Source organism: Ovis aries, chromosome 11, assembly GCF_016772045.2.
Source record: "Ovis aries strain OAR_USU_Benz2616 breed Rambouillet chromosome 11, ARS-UI_Ramb_v3.0, whole genome shotgun sequence".
Lineage (NCBI taxonomy): Eukaryota > Metazoa > Chordata > Mammalia > Artiodactyla > Bovidae > Ovis > Ovis aries.
In genome coordinates, this window is record NC_056064.1 from 10,474,544 (window position 1) to 10,496,189 (window position 21,646).

Sequence of the window (21,646 nt, forward strand, 5' to 3'; positions counted from 1 at the left end):
TTAAAAATCCTGTCTGACCTTGTCACCACCACTGTCTTCACTCCCTGGTTCTCCCTTTTCTTGAAAGCCTTCATTTGTTTTCCCCTTCATTTAAAAAAAAAATTTTTTTAATTGAAGTATAGTTGATTGACATTGTATTTTCCATTATGGTTTATCACAGGATATTCATATAGTTCCTCTGTGCTAGGCAGTAGGATCTTGTTGTTTTTCCCCTTCATTCTTAAGGTAAAGCTAAAACTCCTTACCATGGTCTCTGCAGCCCTGAATGATCTATCCCCTGTAGTTTTCTCTGCTTGAGTCTCCCACAACTGGTCTTTGCTCATGTTTTTCCCTTTGCCCTGTTCAGGGATTCTCAATCTTGACACTATTGACATGTTAGGCCAGATAATTTTTTGTTGCTGGGACTGCCCTGTGCGTTGTAAGGTATTTAGCTGCATCCTTGTCCTCTACTCACTAGATGCCACTAGTATCTCCCAGTTGTGACAATCAAAAATGTCCCCAGACATTGTCACATGTTCCCTGACAAGTAGTAAACTGCCTCTGTCACCACCAGTCCCACTGAGAACTACTCGCCTGGATAATATCCTTTAGATTTCAGCTATTATCTTCACAAGAGCATCTTCCTTGACTGGGTCGCAGTTGCCCTTCTTCCTAGGGACCTCTTGGCAGGATGTAGTGCATGTGCTGACAGTTGCATTTTTACATTCATGTTTGAAGGGTGTATGATTACTGTCCTTTTGCAGCTAACCTGTAAGCTTCTTAATGGCCGAGGCCATGCTTATTTTTGTCTGCTGTTGTGTCCACAGCACCTGGCATCTTGATTGACACATAGCAGGTTCTTAATAAACATCTGGTGAATAAATGAACACATGGTGTCCAAATAAAGATCTGGCCGATAGGAATTAGCACATGATTTGTGTAGCCCAGATTCTTCTGTTTCCCCAGCCGCTGGAGTTTCTAAGAAGTTACATTACTTCTCTGTAATAAATAGTAATATGAGATTTCCCTGGGGACCCAGTGGTTAAGACTGCACTTCCAATGCAGGGGGCACAGATCTGATCCCTGGTCAGGGAACTAAGATCCCATTAAGTGTGGTCAGAAAATAAAATTACAGTAAATAGCCATAAATGTATTTTTAAGCTAGACCAACATACTAAAGTAACAATTTCTTATTCTTCTATTTTTCAAAATCAGTAGTCTCTTCTCTTGACTGTCTCCTCTAGCACAGCCCCTAAAAAATAATAATAATTCCAGTGATTCCTCTTAAAGATGATTTTGCATAAAGTTATTCTGAGATACTCAAGGCCTACTGGAATGGGTGGGTGGTTGGTTTGGTTTTGCATGTATCATATTTTAAAAGCTATTTACAGGACACATGTTGGAATGTCCTGATATCATTTCTCCCCTAGCACTATCTACAGGGATTATCCATCAACTTGTTTTCCAGATAAAATATCAAGCAGTATAAACAATTAGACCTAGCAGTATAATAATTCCATATTACAAGATGCTAATGGGCATCTTTTCCATGGGGATGCTCTTGATCCCTGTCTCCTGTACAATGTCACGAACCTCCGTCCATAGTTCATGAGGCACACTGTCTATCAGATCTAGTCCCTTAAATCTATTTCTCACTTCCACTGTATAATCATAAAGGATTTGATTTAGGTCATACCTGAGTGGTCTAATGGTTTTCCCTACTTTCTTCAATTTAAGTCTAAATTTGGCAACAAGGAGTTTATGATCTGAGCCACAGTCAGCTCCTGGTCTTGTTTTTGTTGTCTGTATAGAGCTTCTCCATCTTTGGCTGCAAAGAATATAATCAATCTGATTTCGGTGTTGACCATCTGGTGTTGTCCATGTGTAGAGTCTTCTCTTGTGTTGTTGGAAGAGGGTGTTTGCTATGACCAGTGCATTCTCTTGGCAAAACTCTATTAGCCTTTGCCCTGCTTCAAATTCTGAAAAGGATGGGAATACCAGAACACCTGACCTGCCTCTTGAGAAATGTATAGGCCGGTCAGGAAGCAACAGTTAGAACTGGACATGGAACAACAGACTGGTTCCAAATAGGAAAAGGAGTACGTCAAGGCTGTATATTGTCACCCTGCTTATTTAACTTCTATGCAGAGTACATCATGAGAAACGCTGGGCTGGAAGAAGCATGAGCTGGAATCAAGATTGCCGGGAGAAATATCAATAACCTCAGATATGCAGATGACACCACCCTTAAGGCAGAAAGTGAAGAGGAACTAAAAAGCCTGTTGATGAAAGTGAAACAGGAGAGGGAAAACGTTGGCTTAAAGCTCAACATTCAGAAAACTAAGATCATGGCATCTGGTCCCAGCACTTCGTGGGAAACAGATGGGGAAACAGTGGAAACAGTGTCAGATTTTTGGGGGGGGGCCTCCAAAATCACTGCAGATGGTGACTGCAGCCATGAAATTAAAAGACGCTTACTCTTTGGGAGGAAAGTTATGACCAACCTAGATAGCATATTCAAAAGCAGAGATATTACTTTGCCAAAAAAGGTCTGTCTAGTCATAAGGCTATGGTTTTTCCAGTAGTCACGTATGGATGTGAGAGTTGGACTGTGAAGAAAGCTGAGCACCGAAGAATTGATGCTTTTGAACTGTGGTGTTGGAGAAGACTCTTGAGGGTCCCTTGGACTGCAAGGAAATCCAGCGAGACTATCCTAAAGGAGACCAGTCCTGGGTGTTCATTGGAAGGACTGATGATGAGGCTAACTCTCCAATACTTTGGCCACCTCGTGCGAAGAGTTGACTCACTGGAAAAGACCCTGCTGCTGGGAGGGATCAGGGGCAGGAGGAGAAGGGGACGACAGAGGATGAGATGGCTGGATGGCATCACCAACTCGATGCACATGAGTTTGGGTAAACTCCGGGAGTTGGTGATGGACAGGGAGGCCTGGCGTGCTGTGATTCATGGGGTCGCAAAGAGTCGGACATGACTGAGCGCCTGAACTGAACTGAACTGAATGGATATCTTTATCATCTTTGTAACAACTTTTATCTTTTAATCAGATTCTCCAGTTAAGCTTGACATGGTTTGTTTTCCTACATTTTGAAGTAGGAAATGCTATACAAGGGTTCAGGTGATAATTAATAATATCCCCAAGCCTAGACTGGAAATTAACTGAAACCAGGAGAATTTTTAGTAGACCTAAATCTCTTATTTTATATCATAATAAGTAACTTGGCAGTTTATTTCAGAAAAGGAAAGGAGACAATTAAAATAATTCATTTTAAAAGAAGGGAAAGGAGAACAGCTAAATTGATTCCATAGATTCATTGAACTGAACTGAAAATACTGCATATAATATGCCATAGAAATATTCTCCTTTCTTAGCTCTCCCTCTTCACACTGTTAATACGATAAATGTGTGTGTGTTTATGTGTGTATGGAAAATCATCAAAGTAAACTAGTAAAGTTTGGAATATAGCACTTTGAAGGATATTTAAAACTTCAGTTCAGTTCAGTTGCTCAGTTGTGTACAACTCTTTGCAGCCCCATAGACTGCAGCATGCCAGGCCTCCCTGTCCATCATCCACTCCCAGAGCTTGCTCAAACTCATGTCCCTTTTTCCATTTCTTTTTCTTGGGGATGGCCTTGATCACTGCCTCCTGTACAGTGTCACAAATGTCTGTCCATAGCTCTTCAAACACTCTATCAGATCTAATCCTTTGAATCTATTTGTCACTTCCACTGTGTAATTGTAAGGGATTTAATTTAGGTCATACCTGAATGGTCTAGTGGTTTTCCCCACTTTTCTTCAATTTAAGTCCGAATTTGGCAATAAGGAGTTTATGACCTGAGCCACAGTCAGCTCCCGGTCTTGTTTTTGCGGACTGTATAGAGCTTCTCCTTCTTTGGCTGCAAAGAATGTGATCGATCTGATTTCGGTGTTGACTTATCTGGTGATGATGTCTGTGTGCAGAGTACTCTCTTGTGTTGTTGGAAGAGGGTGTTTGCTATGACCAGTGTGTTCACTTGGCAAAACTCTGTTAGCCTTTGCCCTGCTTCATTCTGTACTCCAAAGCCAAATTTGCCTGTTAACTCCAGTTATTTCTTGACTTCCTCCTTTTGCAATCCAGTCCCCTACAATGAAAAGGACATCTTTTTTGGCTGTTAGTTCTAGAAGGTCTTATAGGTCTTCAAAGAACCATTCAACTTCAGCTTCTTCAGCATTACTGGCCAGGGCATAGACTTGGATTACTGTGATATTGAGTGGTTTGCCTTGGAAACGAACAGAGATCATTCTGTCGTTTTTGAGATTGCATCCAAGTACTGCATTTTGGACTCTTTTTGTTGACTATGAGGGTACTCCATTTATTCTAAGGGATTCTTGCCCACAGTAGTAGATACAATGGTCACCTGAGTTAAATTCACCCATTCCAGTCCATTTTAGTTCTCTGATTCGTAAAATGTCGACATTCACTCTTGCCATCACCTGTTTGACAACTTCCAATTTGCCTTGATTCAGGGACCTATGCAGTATTGCTCTTTACAGCATCGGACTTTACTTCCATCACCAGTCACATCCACAACTGGCTGGTGTTTTTGCTTTGGCTCCGTCTCTTCATTCTTTCTGGAGTTATTTCTCCACTGATCTCCAGTAGCATATTAGGCACCTACTGACCTGGGGAGTTCCTCTTTCAGTGTCCTGTCTTCTTCCCTTTTCATACTTCTAACGGAGTTCTCAAGGCAAGAATACTGAAATGGTTTGCCATTCCCTTCTCTAATGGACCACATTTGAACCGTATTTAAAACTGTGTACCTATAATTAAGGGAGTGACGAACTGTCATGGTAGAGTAAAAATCAAAAGAAAAAATCAAGACAAAGTCAGCAACAGTTCGCATTTAAAATTTTGAGATACTAAGCCAAGGAAAAGGTCAGTTTACATTCCAATCCCAAAGAAAGGCAATGCCAAAGAATGCTCCAACTACCGCACAATTGCACTCATCTCACATGCTAACAAAGTAATGCTCAAAATTCTCCAAGCCAGGCTTCAGCAACACGTGAACCGTGAACTTCCTGATGTTCAAGCTGGTTTTAGAAAAGGCAGAGGAACCAGAGATCAAATTGCCAACATCCGCTGGATCATGGAAAAAGCAAGAGAGTTCCAAAAAAACATCTATTTCTGCTTTATTGCCTATGCCAAAGCCTTTGACCTTGTGGATCACAATAAACTGTGGTAAATTCTGAGAGAGATGGGAATACAAGACCACCTGACCTTCCTCTTGAGAAACCTATATGCAGGTCAGGAAGCAACAGTTAGAACTCGACATGGAACAACAGACTGGTTCCAAATAGGAAAAGGAGTCCGTCAAGGCTGTATATTGTCACCCTGCTTATTTAACTTCTATGCAGAGTACATCATGAGAAACGCTGGACTGGAAGAAACACAAGCTGGAATCAAGATTACGGGGAGAAATATCAATAACCTCAGATATGCAGATGACACCACCCTTAAGGCAGAAAGTGAAGAGGAACTAAAGAGCCTCTTGATGAAAGTGAAAGAGGAGAGTGAAAATGTTGGCTTAAAGCTCAACATTCAGAAAACAAAGATCATGGCATCCGGTCCCATCACTTCATGGGAAACAGATGGGAAACAGTGGAAACAGTGTCAGACTTTATTTTTGGGGGCTCCAAAATCACTGCAGATGGTGACTGCAGCCATGAAATTAAAAGACGCTTACTCCTTGGAAGAAAAATCATGACCAACCTAGATAGCATATTCAAAAGCAGACATTACTTTGCCGACTAAGGTCCGTCTAGTCAAGGCTATGGTTTTTCCTGTGGTCATGTATGGATGTGAGAGTTGGACTGTGAAGAAGGCTGAGCGCCGAAGAATTGATGCATTTGAACTGTGGTGTTGGAGAAGACTCTTGAGAGTCCCTTGGACTGCAAGGAGATCCAACCAGTCCATTCTGAAGGAGATCAGCCCTGGGATTTCTTTGGAAGGAATGATGCTAAAGCTGAAGCTCCAGTACTTTGGCCACCTCATGCGAAGAGTTGACTCATTGGAAAAGACTCTGATGCTGGGGGGGATTGGGGGCAGGAGGAGAAGGGGACGACGGAGGATGAGATGGCTGGATGGCATCACTGACTCGATGGACGTGAGTCTGAGTGAACTCCTGGAGCTGGTGATGGACAGGGAGGCCTGGCGTGCTGTGATTCATGGGGTCACAAAGAGTCGGACACGACTGAGCAACTGAACTGAACTGAAAGCCAAGGAAGCATGAAAGATGAATCCTGAGAGTAAGGACAGCTATGGAATATAATGTAGAAAGAGCAGATAGGCTTTGGACAAAACAAGTCCAAGTTTGAATATAAACCCTGACACAGGCTGCTTATTTAATTCCTCTCTTTATCCACTTGTGATTGCTGTTCTTGCAAACAGTGTTTCTTTTGACTAGCATTTCTTCCCCAGTTTCAGGAGACCACTGGTAATCCTTTTAACTTGCAGTCAAAATGTGAAATGTCCTGTCTCAAAATACCCTACATGTAGTTGCAATGCGCTCATGTCAGTGATTTGAAATTCTAAGGCATGTGGATTTTTTAAATGCCTTTCCTCTCCATTTTTATGTTGCCTCTTTTCACCTCTTGTTTTCCAAAGTTTCTGCTGACTGTGAACAGAATGGTCGAGCATTAGGTGACTGTTTTGTGTGCTGTCAGGGAAGATTGAGGAAGGCCTACTTCTCCTAAAAAAAGTACCCATTTCTTTACTCTCTGATGAGTAAAATGCCTTTTACCAGGACAAAGTTTTTCATCAAAGAGTTTACAAGTAATGAGATACTGTTTATTAAACGCCATGAACACTTCACACACAGTTGTGGATACTGTTTAGTTCTAACTGCAGTCCTGTATGATCAGTATTTTCCTTTCTTTTATTGGTAAGGATGTGGACTCAGAGTGGCTGTAAAGAACACATGTAATTTTTTATTTTAGTCTTTTTAACTTAATAGCGTGTATCAGACTATCCGTAGTCTTTTGAGACTTTTGCTTATTGTTATGGTGCCAATATTTTTGTGTGCTGCTGAAATCGTTCGTTTTGGGTTCCTCCTCGCTAAGGGGGTCACCCACACCCTCGCTCTCAGGGTATGCGTCTCTGCCTTGCTTCTAATGAAGCAGTTTCTCCACGTGCTCTCCCACTTGTCGTGCTGTGTCTGGTAATAAACTTTGTACCTGGGGGAAAAAAAAGAAATTGTTCATTTGACCATTATATATTATCCCATTAGGTAATTATTCATCCACTCTCCCACTGATAAACATTTGAAATGTTTCTTTCTTTCTTTTTTTTTTTTTTTTGCAAAGAGATTGGACATAAGCAAGATAACTCTTAGTTTTGATAAGTTAGTCTTGCTTGGGGTCAGATTTTGTCTAGGCAGGTGTACCTGTGGCCTGCCATGTCAGGCTACTCACCTCCCCAGGTGGCAAGGAAATAATCATTTAGAGTTGACTGTTACATCTCTGGTGGTGAGATTTCTTATCAGTTTTATACAGCTTTGAATGCTGTACTGATGGCTGAAAGAAATATCCCTTCCACAAATGGCTTCTAGTCATAGTGTGACTATGAAATGGCCCAGCTACATAATTAAGTATGCCTTTGACCTGTTTTAGTATATCATGTCATGGTATAACAGTCCTAAGGTCCCAGAGAGAATATAAGCCCTACCTCCAAACTTTATTGTAATTTTAAGGGTAAATAATTCCCCTCCCTTGACCAGAAATAATAATTTGTAGATTTATTTCTTGCACAGTTTTGGAAAGTAACCATTAGTATCAGTAGGCTTAGGGAAAGATATCCCTGTTATCTACTCCTAAATCAAAGGGTTTATCTAGTTATATATGAAAATCTGAACAGATACAATGTCAGTAACATATTCTGAAAGGTTAGAAAAAGGTAATAGCCTTGAAAAAGCCTTTTGCTTTATGGTATTTTTGTCAAGAGGACAAAGAAGAGGATCTGCAAAAAGATTAAGCATGTGATGGGTTTGTTTTCACTCTCTTGTACCCTAAATTGAAGTAAGTCAGAGGACAGAACCAAGGAACCAGGGAACTTTGGAGCTTCAAAGGCCTTAGATTTGTTACAGTCTTTTTTTTTTTTTAATTAAGATTTTAAACTTAATTTTTATTTAATTTGAGATTTTCTCCAATGAAAGACTTGGACCTGTTTCTTAAAGAGCATGACCAAAGTCTAACTTTAAAATCATGATTAAGATGACATGTTCCGGTATTCTCACGAAATAGAGGATGAGAATTCCCAGAAAATACTATCAAGGGTATGACTCGTAACAAGCCATAAGTAGACCATTGGCTCATTGTTCGGTTGCCAGGGTCTTATTGGAAGACAAAGTCCCCAGTTTCACCACACAAGAAAGTTTCCATAATTCAGTCATTGAACTCGGGGGATGGGGTTGACTGGAGCAGGGACTTTTTACCAGATACAGAATGTTCCATGCTCTGCTGTCTCCTATTTCTGAGTTAACTTGACGTTTGACCTCAGAGTCGGACTTGCCTGTGGCAAGAAAGATCATTTTAACCAGAGTAATTAAGTGCTTGAATCTTAATGTTGTTTCTTGTTGCTCACTCTGTGACAGGTGGTCAGAATGAGCTCTGTTGGCCTGGACTTTTTCTTCTACAGAAAAAAAATCTGTCCTTTCATTTTAAAATATAATGGTTTGCATACTCAGTTGTCTGACTTTTTTTGATCATTGTAAGATAATCAGAAAAAGTTATGGAAGTGTGGAACACAAATAATTGTATTAACTGGAAGAGGATACAGAGATTTTTAAGACCCCAGCTGCTGAGACTCAGTTGTACATACTGACTTTAATATAGATAATCTTCTATACTTCAGGTAGAAAACTCCTTCCTCTTCATGTCCTTTTCCTGTAGTTTATCTTCTCTTTTGACTCTTAACTCTTTTGTATCTTTGTTATAGATACAGAGAGGCAGGATAGTGAAAGGTTAAAGCAAGATCTCTGGAGTTAGATTGTAAAGTGAGAAATGGACATTGTATCAGGAAGTTAATATTAACCATAATTAGAGCATTTCAGTAGAATGAGGAATACTGAAACCCAGTTATATCAGACTACATTGTGAGTAAAGAAAAAGTCAGGCCAAGGTCACACCTGACACATTTTTGTGTTCTATAAATATTTGTGGACTAATTGAACTCATTTATTCATTATTAGGGGAGACCTCTGTATATTTTAGGTTGAGGGAAACACTCTAGTAAAAAGCTAGAGATGGAAAATACAAATGAAAGAAAAAGGAAGGACATGGGTTGGATATTAGCATTTAGTAAGAACTCTGCCAGATGCTTTACATATTTTTATGAAACTGCATAATAAAATCTATAGGGTATTATCACTGGCTTCATGGGAAACTGAAACGTATTCAAATTCATGTAAATAGTAAGAAATGTAAGGAGATAGGATCAAAAGCCTGAGTGGGTTGATTTATCCTCCTTAACCACTTCTTCCTTCAAGGCTGGAATGAAGATTTCCAAATCTTTTGAGGTAGAGGAGAGGGACATTGAGATAGCTCTGTAGAAGACAGTGAAGAAATCTGCTTGAAATTGGAGATTTGGATGAGAGAGCTGGTTTCCAAAGGCTGCCTCATGTGACAAGAAGCCGGCATGAGTTCTTTCTAGCCGGTCTCCTTGTTCACACTTGTATCAGCCTGGCACTGCTGAAACTTGGTGCTACCAGTGTTATTTTGAGAAACCTACTGGGGTTTGTACTGTAGGTTTAAATGCATTTTTCCCCCTTATTCTTCTAATCACCCTTCTGAATGAAGTTTATTGAGGTCAGAGATCCTGGCTTTTCTTTTTGAGGTTATCTACTGCATTTAGTGATTTTCTGCCTAACGGTTAGAGTAACTAGATTTTTCTTGATGGGATTAAATTCCCGTCAATATTGTCACTTTTTTTTTTAATCCATTTACCATCATGATATAAAGGCCAGTGAGGTTCCATGCTATTTCACCTTAAGTTTAAAATTCTACCAACTATTCTTTATTCTTGACCTTTGGGTCTGTGAGTCCCTGTTGCTGATTTCTTTTCTTTCTTAGAACTCAGTGGGTCATTCAGCCAACCACAGATGAATTTGTCACCATATGAAGCTACCATCAGTCTGTCATTTTCTGTAACTGAAATCAGTTGATTTTTAACAGGGTTTTGTTTGGCAGCCAGTCACTTTACTTGGTTCTCATAGACCACTTCTTTAGCTCTGGCCTCATTCATTAACATAAATGCCTGTTTGGCTTCTGTTGCTCGTGTCTACATTCTGAAATAAGGTTTGTTTTCAAAAGCTTCCCTTTAATGATAGCGTATTTCAAAGAGTAGCTGCTAATTGTAAGGAGGTATTACTTTCATTCTGATTCTCATAGAAAACAATTCCAAATGTTCAAAAGCAAGTGCCATTGCCAATTACTTTTTTTGAGAGACGCTGTGATAGAAATATGCTGTGAGGCAGTAGAAACCACACACCTGATGTTTCTCGATAAAGCAGTGGTCTTCCTTCAGCGCAGCAGCTAAGAAACTGACGGTGTCAAGTGTTTATAATTCTACTCAGCGCACAATAGGCTAACTTGAGTACAAAAGAGGTTTTAATGATTTGAAAGGGGCACAGCTGTGAATGAAACTCAAGCTGTTTTCATCCCAAATCCTGAGGTTGAATCACAGCGAATTTTAGATGGTGCCAGAGACTATCAACTCAGACTTATGTATATGAGAAAGCCCTAGATTTTAACACTTTCATTTCAGTCACCTAGTATTACTGGATCTCAGTTTTACCAGGTTAAATATAAGTTGATTTGCAGCTGACACCAGTTCGTTTACTTGTCATATTCCTGGGTTAATTAGAGATCAGTTTGTTTCTCTTTTTCTTTCTCCAATCTCTGAGGACTAAAAGGCTATAAATATTAATCAATGTTAGCATGATGGCCTTTGGCTTCTTCAGAAAGATTGATGGACTGCCTCCCCTCTTCTTGTCTTGCCTGCTTCATCTCCTGAGCAGTCTACCTTCGGAGGAAAGAAAGGTTTTGGTTTTTTTTTTGGGGGGGGGGCGTGGTTTGGGTGTTTTTTTGTGTTTGTTTTTTGGGTTTTTTCATTTGTAGGGCAATCTATCACTGTTGAATCAGGCTAGGAGCCTGGGATCCATTCTGAGTCACTATGAATAGAGTTTTAGTACTGGTCGGGCCCCAGGGAAACTGGTGGTTAAATACTGTGAGAATCTTTATCAGACAGGAAATGACAACTCATTAAAATACTAACCGTTAAGCCTGTTTAGATCCTGGCCTCACTGCCCAGTGGGGGCGGGGGTGAGGGGGGATGGTTATGGAGGAGTGGTGTTCAATTCTACTGCGTTTGACTAAAATGTGCACATTTCTGAAAACAAAAGAATTACTTATAAGACTGGTATCAAGAAAGGGCCTGCTAGTCCACCTTGCCACTGAACTTCTGCTTTACTGTCATCGCCTCTTTTGTTCAGAAGACAGATGAGCGTGTAATGGAGGTGGGGTATGGATGGGCTTTTATTTCATCCTTGAAAATATATCCTACTAGTACCTTAATTGGGCTTTCCTGGTGGCTCAGACAGTAAAGAATCTGCCTGCAAAGCAGGAGACCTGGGTTCGATACCTGTGTTGGGAAGATCCCCTGGAGGAGGGCATGGCAACCCATTCCAGTATTTTTACCTGGAGAATCCCATGGACAGAGGAGCCTGACGGGCTATAGTCAGGGGGTTGCAAAGAGCTGGACACCACTGAGCAACTTAAGCACAGCACAGTACCTTAATTATAAAATTTAATCTCTTTAGCAGAAGAGTCTGTAGCTTCAGTCTAGAAGAGTCTGTTTAGGACTCCTCAGCTCCCAGGCCAAATCTCAACTGATAGAGGAATTCTCTGGAGTCAGAGGATAAATTTGATTTATTGATTTACATATAGTGATCCTCACTCAATAAAATTCTAAAAACTCTAATATTCATTTAAAACATAAATGTAAGTTTAACTGTGGGCACAAATCTCAGTTTCTTGAGTTCTGGCTGTCTAGGTTCTTAAAAGTCCTCCTTACAGTGGTCTATAAGAACCATTCTAAAGCATGAAAGGGCAAGAGAAAAGAGACCCTTAGTCTGGATCTTTATGGAAATAGCTTCCTTTTTTTCTCTAATATGTTACCTAACAATTTTACATTGAGTTGTTCTGCTAACTAAACCTCAGGATATTTTGACCTTTGGGGAACAGGTATAGTTTATATATATATCTGTATATTTATTTGTGGGTGTATATATATATATATATATATTTTTTTTTTTTTTTGTATATATATAGTATTTGTACCCCTTGCAGTTTAGTTCCCTGGTCTATTCCAGTGGTCTCCACCATTGGTGGGACTAAAATAGAACTTCTATTTATATTTATTTTCATCTTTGTCATTTTCTTTTCTGTGTATTTTTGTAATGTAAATAGCATTATTATGGTTCTACAAATAGATATAATTATGGCTATACATCCATGGAGGATATAGCTTACCATCAGTCTGGTTGGCACTCCCTCAATCCATGTGTCAGAAGATCACAAATTGGGTATTACAAGTACAGGGAAGGAGTGTTGTTGTTCAGTTGCTAAGTTGAGTTTGATTCTTGGCAACCGCATGGACTGTAGCCCACCAGGCTCCTCTGTCTGGGCTTTTCCAGGCAAGAATACTGGAGTGAGTTGCTATTCTCCTCCTCCAGGGGATCTTCCTGACCTAGGGATTGAACCTGCATCTGCTGTATTGGCAGGCGGACTCTTCACCAGTCAGCCACCAGGGAAGCCCAGGATAAGAGTAGGTGTTCTCAGTACAAAAGGGGCTTACAGGGGGCATGCTGCAATTTACTGTTTTTGCTATGCCCCATTAATCGGAAATATTTGCTAAAGTTAGCATGAAGGTCATCATAATGAGACATTTAAAATTGTTTAATGTTTCATCTATATTTTATCCTTTTAAATTTGTATTTATACATTTTACTCTTTGCATGAATAATGTCCATATATCAAAAATGTTCACAGACCATTGGTCTAGGCTTCTCTGCCTTTAAAAGCTGCTTTTGGTGCTATCAAAAAACAGGCTACTTCAAAAGACTATTATGCTGTCTGAATTATAGCAGCAGTAGACTTGATTAAACTCTTCTTTTCCCTTTCTTTTAATACTACCCCTGAACTGTATTTTGTAAAATCATTTTCTCACATTCATAAGCTTTCAGTGGTTTAACTAATCACACCCTGAGAATGTTATTTAGATTTTCTAATTAATCATCAGAGGAATGTTAAATAAATCAGCCTCAAAGTACTGCACAAATAGTGAAATAAAGGTTTAAAGAAATGTTTCTTAATTTAAAAAAAATTTTTTTTATGAACAACAAAGGTTTATTGCCCTTTAGGCTTACTTGAAATCCATGTCAGACAGTTTCTAGTATATTGGAAAGCCAGTGATATGACATACACAATCACATCAATGCTAAGGTCTTCCAAAAAAGTGGTTAAGAAAGCAGAGCTTATATTAGAACTTTATTAATAACTGTTTAATTCCCTTAGGCATTTCAGCTGCTTAACCTTCACATAGACACTGTGTAAATAGAGCTAACCAAGACAAATCAATTTTTTTAAAGTTTATGTTACTCTTGTGTTATTAAGCACTGTGCCCCAGTTTTATGATGGCACTTAATAATAATTATAGTAAAAAAAAAAAAAGAAAAAGAAAAAACACATCTGGCTGGAAAAATCCAAAAAGAACAGGAAGATTTCAGGTCTTTTAATAGTAAGTGCTAGTTTGATGACTATGTCTATGATGGAAAAGAGATTCAAGTAAATCAAATGGTATGTTTTTTATATCTAGTGAACCAGTTTGTTTGAAAGTAACACAGTTTGAAGGGAGGTCCTTGAAAACCAAATAACAATGACCTACGAATTTTTGGAATGGGTGTATATGCTCATGACTAACCAACAAATGAAAATGTAAGCACTGTGAAAAACCAGAGTAATCACATCACCCACTCGATGCAACCTCTGCCGATTGTGATGCTTCTTCTGGAAGATTTTTCTGGCTTTTTGTGGGAACACAGTGCAGACCTTTATTTATAATGAGTTGATATGGGGAGAGTTTAAGGTACAGATTTCTTATCAGATAAGTGATTCCAAAAACAGAGTTACATATGCTTTACAAACTAGAGAAAAATAATAGATTTTGTTTGTATATTGGTCAAGGCCCTTGACAGGATTTTGCAGAGAAGTTTGTCTTGTTTCTGTTTTAACATATACTTAGGTATATAAGCATGCAGAATATTGTTCCCATGAAATTCCTTTTGAGCTCTGGGTGGGTTTAGACTTCTGTGGATTTCTTTCCTCCTTCTCTTTTGTTTGCATTTTCTGAAAATTTCTTTCTTTCTTTGTTAAGTTCAAAAAATATTTCCATGTAAATAATTTGTTGGAAATTTGTTTCTTCATGATTATATTATATGAAAAGTGTTTTTGTATGTCAAGAAATAAATATCAACGTATTACTATCCACACAACTTTTTTTTTTACCCACCATGCTGAAGGTCTACAGCAAGGAAAAGTGGATGAGATTAATTTTACTCTTGCTTTTGTTTTCCCTTCTTTTTTCTTTAAGGCTTTGTCACCTAGAGAAAATGGCTGTTTACAAGGCTAGTTTAAGCATATTTAAATACAACCACTGACTGGAAAATAGTATTGAATAACTCTAATACTTTAAACTTAATCAGCACCTAAATGCAGCATCTTACCCACCCACTATGGGTTGAAGTGAGAGTCCTTAGCCAGGTGAACAAGGTACTCTGAATTGAATGGCTTTCAGAAAAGGCGTTTAAGTTATTCCCTAAGCCAGCTATAAAAAGACACTCAGCTGTGTTGCAGGTTCTTCCTCCTCCTCTCTTCATGTGTGTACCGTAAATTAATCCTGGATGTCAGGATGGACTCTTTTTTTTTTTTTTCTAGAATGGGCTCTTACTTCTTTCTGCTGCTTGAAAATAACTTGAGGGATGAGGTCATGGGGATGGCATTCTTGTTTTCCTTAAACGCATGTTAAGAGTAAAAGCTATAATTTCAGTTTTTATCTAGTCCATTACTTAAAGAGCTTTAGTGTTAATTTAGAAAACTCTAGTATAAGAGTGCTTTGTATAAGCTGAGGCATGTGTGCCCTAAGCCATTGTTTATAGACATAAAAAAATTAAAACTAGATTTTGAGGCATATATTTAAAAACTTGAGGATGTGACTAATAATCCATTATGTAACATTTATTACCTAGATTTCAAATATGTAAACTTTTTCGATTTATTTGGATCATGTGGCACTTATTCTTAACATTTTTGGTCAATATGTTGCTATAAAAGGCTTTTAACTTCTATTTTCAAGTGTTTCTAGCATCTTAAGAAACACTGAATCTCCCACCCCACCACCCAAAACTCTAAAGCATGTAATAACATAGCACCTTGAAAAATTAACCTCTTCATTAGCCCAGGATAATTCTTTGAAAGCTACACATTATGTAAACATATATTCTCTATCAGGCAAAAGAGTAGCCCTTAACACTTACCCTTTTCAGTTATTTTGAAAGGAATTTAGAATGATTGTTGCTAGTGCCTTCCTCATTTACCTCAACAACAGCAAAGTAGACCTTTCTAACATTGGGTCTTGAGTCTTAATTTTCTCTTTAAATAATGACTTGACCCTGGAGCCCAAGAATGGTTTGAGGAAAACTGTAAGCCATAGTTTTGCTTAACTTTGGTCTGAAGTTAGAGGTCTGAAGAAACAGGACACACATAACGGAAACCAGCTCTTGGAGGACATCAGAAAGGGAATGTTCAAGTCGTTGCTTGTATATCCTAGCTGTTCAAGTAAGCCTACAATCATTTCAGTCTCGCCAAATAAGTTTTTTTTCTTAACTAGCCCCCCTTGGGAGTTTAAAATGATGATATAAGGTATTGTTATTAAGGGTGGAAGAATAAATTTCTGGGAATGCCCTGTTGGTCCGTGGTGAGGACTTGGCACTCTCACTGCAGTGGAGCCAGGTTCAGCCTTGATCAGGGGGCTAAGGACCTGCAAGCTGTGCACCAGCCAAAAAAAAAATGAAAAGAATCAATTTCTGAAGAAAAGTTCTTAAAAATCTGCAATCTTCAAAGCCAGTCTTCTTACGCATTTATTTCATTGGATTTTTTTATATTTCTGTGGTTTATTTCAAGTGTTAAGTGGATGCGCTATTTGCATTCTTTTACGTATTATATAAAGAACTACCCAGGGAAAATCTTTCTTTTAAAGAGAAAGTTTGTACTGTTGTTGCTTCTTTGTAGAATAGTCATTACCAAAAAACAGCAAACAGTTCAGAGACAGCTCTGCTGGTTTACCGTACTCACGTGAGGCCACACAGAAGGCTGTGAGAGGAAAGGAGGCTTCTCCATCTTTGAGATCTGTCTTACGGGTCTTCTGGAATCATCCATGCAAGTCACTACCTCTGCTACATATCTCTCTTCAGGCCTTTTTACACATCTTTCAGTATTCCTTAAAGGACTTTTTAAACAACTTCACCCCACACTGGTCTCTCTTTTCTCCCTTCAGTTTCTTTGGAATATGTCTTCTGTACCAAAAAATTGAGAAATTTATTACTGATTTATAAATTCTCTTATTCACAAATGAGTTCGTGTGTGTGTGTGTGTCTATGTGTGCATGCGTGTTTTGAATCCATATAATAATGATTTGAGTTCTTGGACATGGACCACTTCTTGCAGTTTTTTTCTCTCCCATAGCACCAATTACAGTTTGGATATAAAATAAGGACTCTATTAAGGGCTTGTTGGTTGATCATTAACAGACCCGAGAAAAGTGTCAGCCAGGAGTATGTATTTGTGACCCTCTGGTAAATATAGTAGCAAGAAATTTCTCTTCTGTACTCCTGCTTTTTGTTAGAGAAAGCAGCAACTGAAATTGTTCTAGAAAAAAGGTGGTGACATTAATACTTGCTTGGAGGAGAACTTTAGGTACTGTTGCAAATACATAAAATACCCTTTGCTGGCCCCAGGAAAATGACTGGGCTCATTTAGCTTTTAGCCCTGTTATGACAGATGAGAAAATATAGGTTATAGAAAGTAGAGATGTTTGGTTTTCTAAGTCGCCCCAAGTTACCGTTTTTTTAAAATGCCTGCAAGCATTTCTAAATCGGGAGCCTGGTAGCTACAGTTGCCAAACCGGTTTAACAGCGCTGCCTGCACACATTCTAGGTGAGAGGGAGCTCTGAGTCCATAAACTTATCAGCGATCACTATCCCAGTCATCTCAGAACAAGTTGTTTAGTAATGTTGTGTAGTTTCTATGCAAGCCATCCACCATAAACCACGACGTGATTCAAGGTTCATAGTTCCTTCTTTGTGCCTTTGTTAATCACTGACTTCTGCCTGGTAGGAGGTGCCTCCCAAATTTGCTAATGCATTCTTTTTGGATAAGGATGACGCACAGATTGTCCTAATAAGGACTTGGATTGAGAAAGGACCGCCTCCTCGGAGAAGATGGGACAAGTCAGTGAGAGGGCGGGCAGTTTCTTTTTCAACCAGGGATGACACAAGCATAAGTCATTTCCTTATTAATCGGTTCAAACCAGTTCTTACAGGAACTGGTGGTGATAAATGTGAGACTTCTCAGAAGTCATTCATTTTACTCTTTGTACCACACCAGTGTGCAGCATCGGCTGAGCTCGCCTCACTCTGAGAGAACCAACTCTTCTACTAGACTCTCAGCTCCTATTTCCTTCTTAAACATGTTGGTGGGAGAGAGTTGTCTCCCGTAAGGGGTTGTGAAAGGATGAATTTTTATCCATTGGGAAGAGTTCACAGGATTTTGCCAGCTCTGCTGATTGTTGTTGGGTTTTTTCCTCTTTCTGTCTAGTCCCTGCTTTTTTGAGTCAAGGCGGTAAGTGGATTTTCCTTTAACATTCTTTCTTGCTTTTCTTCCCAAATGTGTCTTTTTTCCTGGGGTTATTGTACCACGCCTCCAGTGCTGTCCCCGGCATAGGTCCATCTCTGCAGAAGCCATTCCAGGAATACCTGGAGGCCCAGCGGCAGAAGCTTCACCACAGAAGCGAAATGGGCACACCGCAGGTGAGACTTTTCCCTGGTTTTCTTCTCTTTCCTACCCCCACGGTTTCAGGCTGCAGTTACATTCACGGCACTCACTGGCATTTTTAGGCAAATAGAGTGAGGTTTGTCAGGCTTAATAGAAGTTTGAAGCTCTGTGTACCCTCTACTGGCAAATGTCTTTGTCTAAAGCAGAAAAATGTAACTTCTGTTTTGTACTTCTCCCCAAAACGAGCATTGGGCTAATGGAAAATAATGGATATGTTATGTAGAATGAGTTATTACCTTGATCTTCAGTGATTTATTTATAAGTAGCAAGTATACTTTCCAAGTGGATTAGAAAGTTAAGATTTATAACATAACAAAATATTGGATTTAATGAGTTCATTTGAATATCTGTTTTTGCTCTCTTTTTCTTTTCATTGATGGGAAAATAAATTTTTTTTTTTAATATAAACCAAAGCTGTTAACATAACTGAACTTAAAAACTTTAAGCCTGCCTTTTATATAAACAGTTCTGTAGCAAAGAAAGGAAATGACTAGGAGAGGATGAGTAAGCAATAACCTGAAATGGGGAACTTGAAGGAAGCATAGGGTTATTTTTGTTGTTTTTTTTTTTAATGGCCTTACAATGCTTTATGTGGCCCTTTGCTGCCCTCAGTTGACCAAACATAACTCCAGAAATAGATAACATTTATGTTTTAAAAGCTGCTCCTAATATTGGAACAAGAATATATATAAAACTATCTTGACACTACTCTACAGGTATCCCCATGGTGACTTCAGATAGTAGAATTTAATCAAAGACTTGATGTAGTGAAAGACAAGCAATGACCTCACACCCCATTCTAAACTATATTCAACATTGACTTTAACAAAGTGAAACCTTTAATAACTGGGGGTAAGAAGGCCTGAATGTAGATTTCAGGGTAGCTGAAGAGATAAGACTTTTTTCATTGTTCATTAGGTTATAAGCGCCAAGTTCTCATTACTTTCATTAAAACATGGTGGATGACTCCCTGTTTACTGCCAGACTAATGAAGCATTTCTCGTGGGTTGTTCTGCCTTTCTTCCTGCAGGGAGAAAACTGGTTGTCCTGGATGTTTGAGAAGTTGGTTGTTGTAATGGTGTGTTACTTCATCCTGTCCATCATTAACTCCATGGCACAAAGTTACGCCAAACGAATCCAGCAGCGGTTGGACCCAAAGGAGAAAACCAAATAAGCAGGAAAAGTTTTTACCTGCAGAAATTAAAATGGAAGGGTTCTGCCTTAAAGTGGGAGGACTCCAGATCAGGAAGGAAAATTCCCTTTTCCAACCTGCATCAGTTTTAATTCCCCCCCAATCCCCCGCCCCTGCAAGCAGTTTAATCCACATCTTGCACTGACATACTTTTCCTTTGTTAAGGTAAGGTATCCACCCTCAGTTCAATCCAAGTTGTATTTTATTAGGATGGAATGTGATGTTCAGCAGCAAAGTTAACAGAAACTGGCCTTCTGTTTGTTACTTTCAAAGGCCCACGTGGTACAATTAAAGAATTCCGACCACCGCCCCCCCCCCAAAAAAAATTCCTAAGTATGTTAAATATTTCAAGCTTTTTAGGCTTGTCAAATATGACTTCTTTGTGTTTCTAAGTCATCAAAAGTGTATCTAAGTTATACTAGATTGGATAACAGTCTTGCATGTCTATCATGATAAAATTTACTATGCCACCCTGCCCAGCCCTTCCTCTCCCACCTTCGAAAAACGGCCATTTTATGATGCATTGCACACCCTCTTGGGAAACTGATCTTTCAATTTTGAGACAGTATAAGGAAAATCTTGTTGGTGTCTTACAAATGAGCTGACACCATTTTTTATTCTGTATATTTAGAATGAAGTCATGAAAAAACTTTATAAATACATCTTTGATCATTCCAAAATTGTGTCCATTTTCTTGAGCGTTTTTTTTTTTAAACTTCCTTTTAGCTTCTACCAGCTAAATTCAGCCTTGCCACATCCACCACGGCCGCAGTCTCTTAAGCCTTCATTTATTTGCATGAAAGGGCCACCGCCAGGCGTTTCTTGGTTGGGTTGGAATTGGGCAGCTGGCTACACACTGCTGAAAGGGCAGCTTAGGTACTGGTGTATGGAGGGGACTTGGTTTGTGAAAACAGGAGAGATGATAGTATATAAATCAAAGGACATGGAGAGAAAACCTGTTTTAAAAGAAAAACAAGCTTTCTCATAGCTATTAATTTTTAGCTCAGCACATATTCTGATTTTAGCAGACAGAAAGTTACTTTTATATATAACCTAATTTTCTTTCCTTTCTTTTGTAAGTGTTTGTTATGTGATTTTTCCTTTTGGATGTTCCTGGTTGAACTTGGTCATTTTATTTTGCTCGGGGCGGGGCGGTGATAAATAGTGTCACTTTTCTCCTTTAGGAAAATTGGTACTGACATTATATTGAGTGTAGAATTGAGTTTGAATCTCAACAGGCCAGAAATGCCTGGTGGTTTGATCAAATCCTGCCTGAATGTCTGCTTGTTTTGCCTACCGTCGTGACATCTCCATGGCTGTACCACCTTGTCGGGTAGCTTATCAGACTGATGTTGACTGTTGAATCTCATGGCAACAGCAGTCGATGGGCTGTCTGACATTTTGGTATATTTCATCTGACCATCCATATCAAATGTTCCCATTCAAACATTACCCAGCACCATGGTTCATGGTTGAAAGAATTGGTCCTTAGGTCTAGTGGCACTTTGAATCTTTTATGCCATAATACTGTATCAGTATCAAGAGGATTTTATGCAAATTGGGATAATCTCTGTGATCAAAACTAAATAAAGGAAAAGCAACCTGCCTTGTGAGTTTTGGAAAGGTTACTTCTTAACCATCTTTTACCCCCTACCTAGAAACTTTCTAGCAATAGTTACTTACTTGAAAAGCAGTACCCAGATGGTTTAAGTAAAGTCACGTTAACCATTACAATTTTTTAGATTCTTTAGGGTTTGTGTAAGTCTCTAAATCAGCTTCCAGTTGTCTTTCATCGCCTTCACCTGCATTTTATTTCGTGTTTGTCTGAAGAAAGGAAAGAGGAAAGCAAATCTGATTTGTACTGTTTGTACAAATTTGGGGATTTGGGGATTTCTTGATAAGTTTATTTTGGGGTATCATATTAGAAAGCCTGTTGCTAAGGCTGAATGTCTAAGTGATTCTAATACACTTGACTTGTGATGGCGACTTGTTCACTCTTTCAAATGAATTTGCTCTGAAAACAAATGAAGAGCAGCTGTCCTCCTTCCCTCCACTGCGTGCTCAGGTGTGGCGTGCTCAGGTGACCCTGCTGAATTCCAGCTGGAGCCATGCGCTACCCTTCTGTTCCTGCAGTTGGTTGGTTCCTTTCTTTAATCCACCAAAGCAGACACAGACAGCAAGATCCCAAAGACACGCCTAGTTAATTCCAGCTGATTGGAGACCAGAAAATTTGTAAATAGATGGTTTGATGTTCCTGT

The 21,646-nt window shown here is 39.1% G+C and overlaps 1 protein-coding gene, 1 long non-coding RNA gene and 1 other non-coding gene across 8 annotated transcripts in view; 2 read left to right on the plus strand and 1 right to left on the minus strand.

The window, feature by feature from the left end:
• Positions 1-20,994, plus strand: part of VMP1 (vacuole membrane protein 1) — a 131,196-nt gene extending 110,202 nt beyond the window's left edge. For all 6 annotated transcript variants that reach the window (XM_042255320.2, XM_042255319.2, XM_042255318.2 and 3 more), the window contains 2 exons: positions 18,069-18,171; positions 19,227-20,994. In XM_042255320.2, the coding sequence (XP_042111254.1) occupies positions 18,069-18,171; positions 19,227-19,370 (247 nt within the window). In that variant the 3' untranslated portion in view covers positions 19,371-20,994. The remainder of the gene's footprint in view (positions 1-18,068; positions 18,172-19,226) is intronic.
• Positions 6,942-17,474, minus strand: LOC121820544 (uncharacterized). Its single transcript, XR_006061075.2, has 3 exons — positions 17,205-17,474; positions 16,439-16,659; positions 6,942-7,207 (listed from the first exon to the last, which is right to left on the minus strand). It is a non-coding gene; the product is annotated as an uncharacterized LOC121820544 (long non-coding RNA).
• MIR21 (microRNA mir-21) lies at positions 20,716-20,787 on the plus strand. The gene has a single exon (NR_107879.1). It is a non-coding gene; the product is annotated as a microRNA mir-21 (primary transcript).
• Positions 20,995-21,646: the final 652 nt, after the last annotated feature.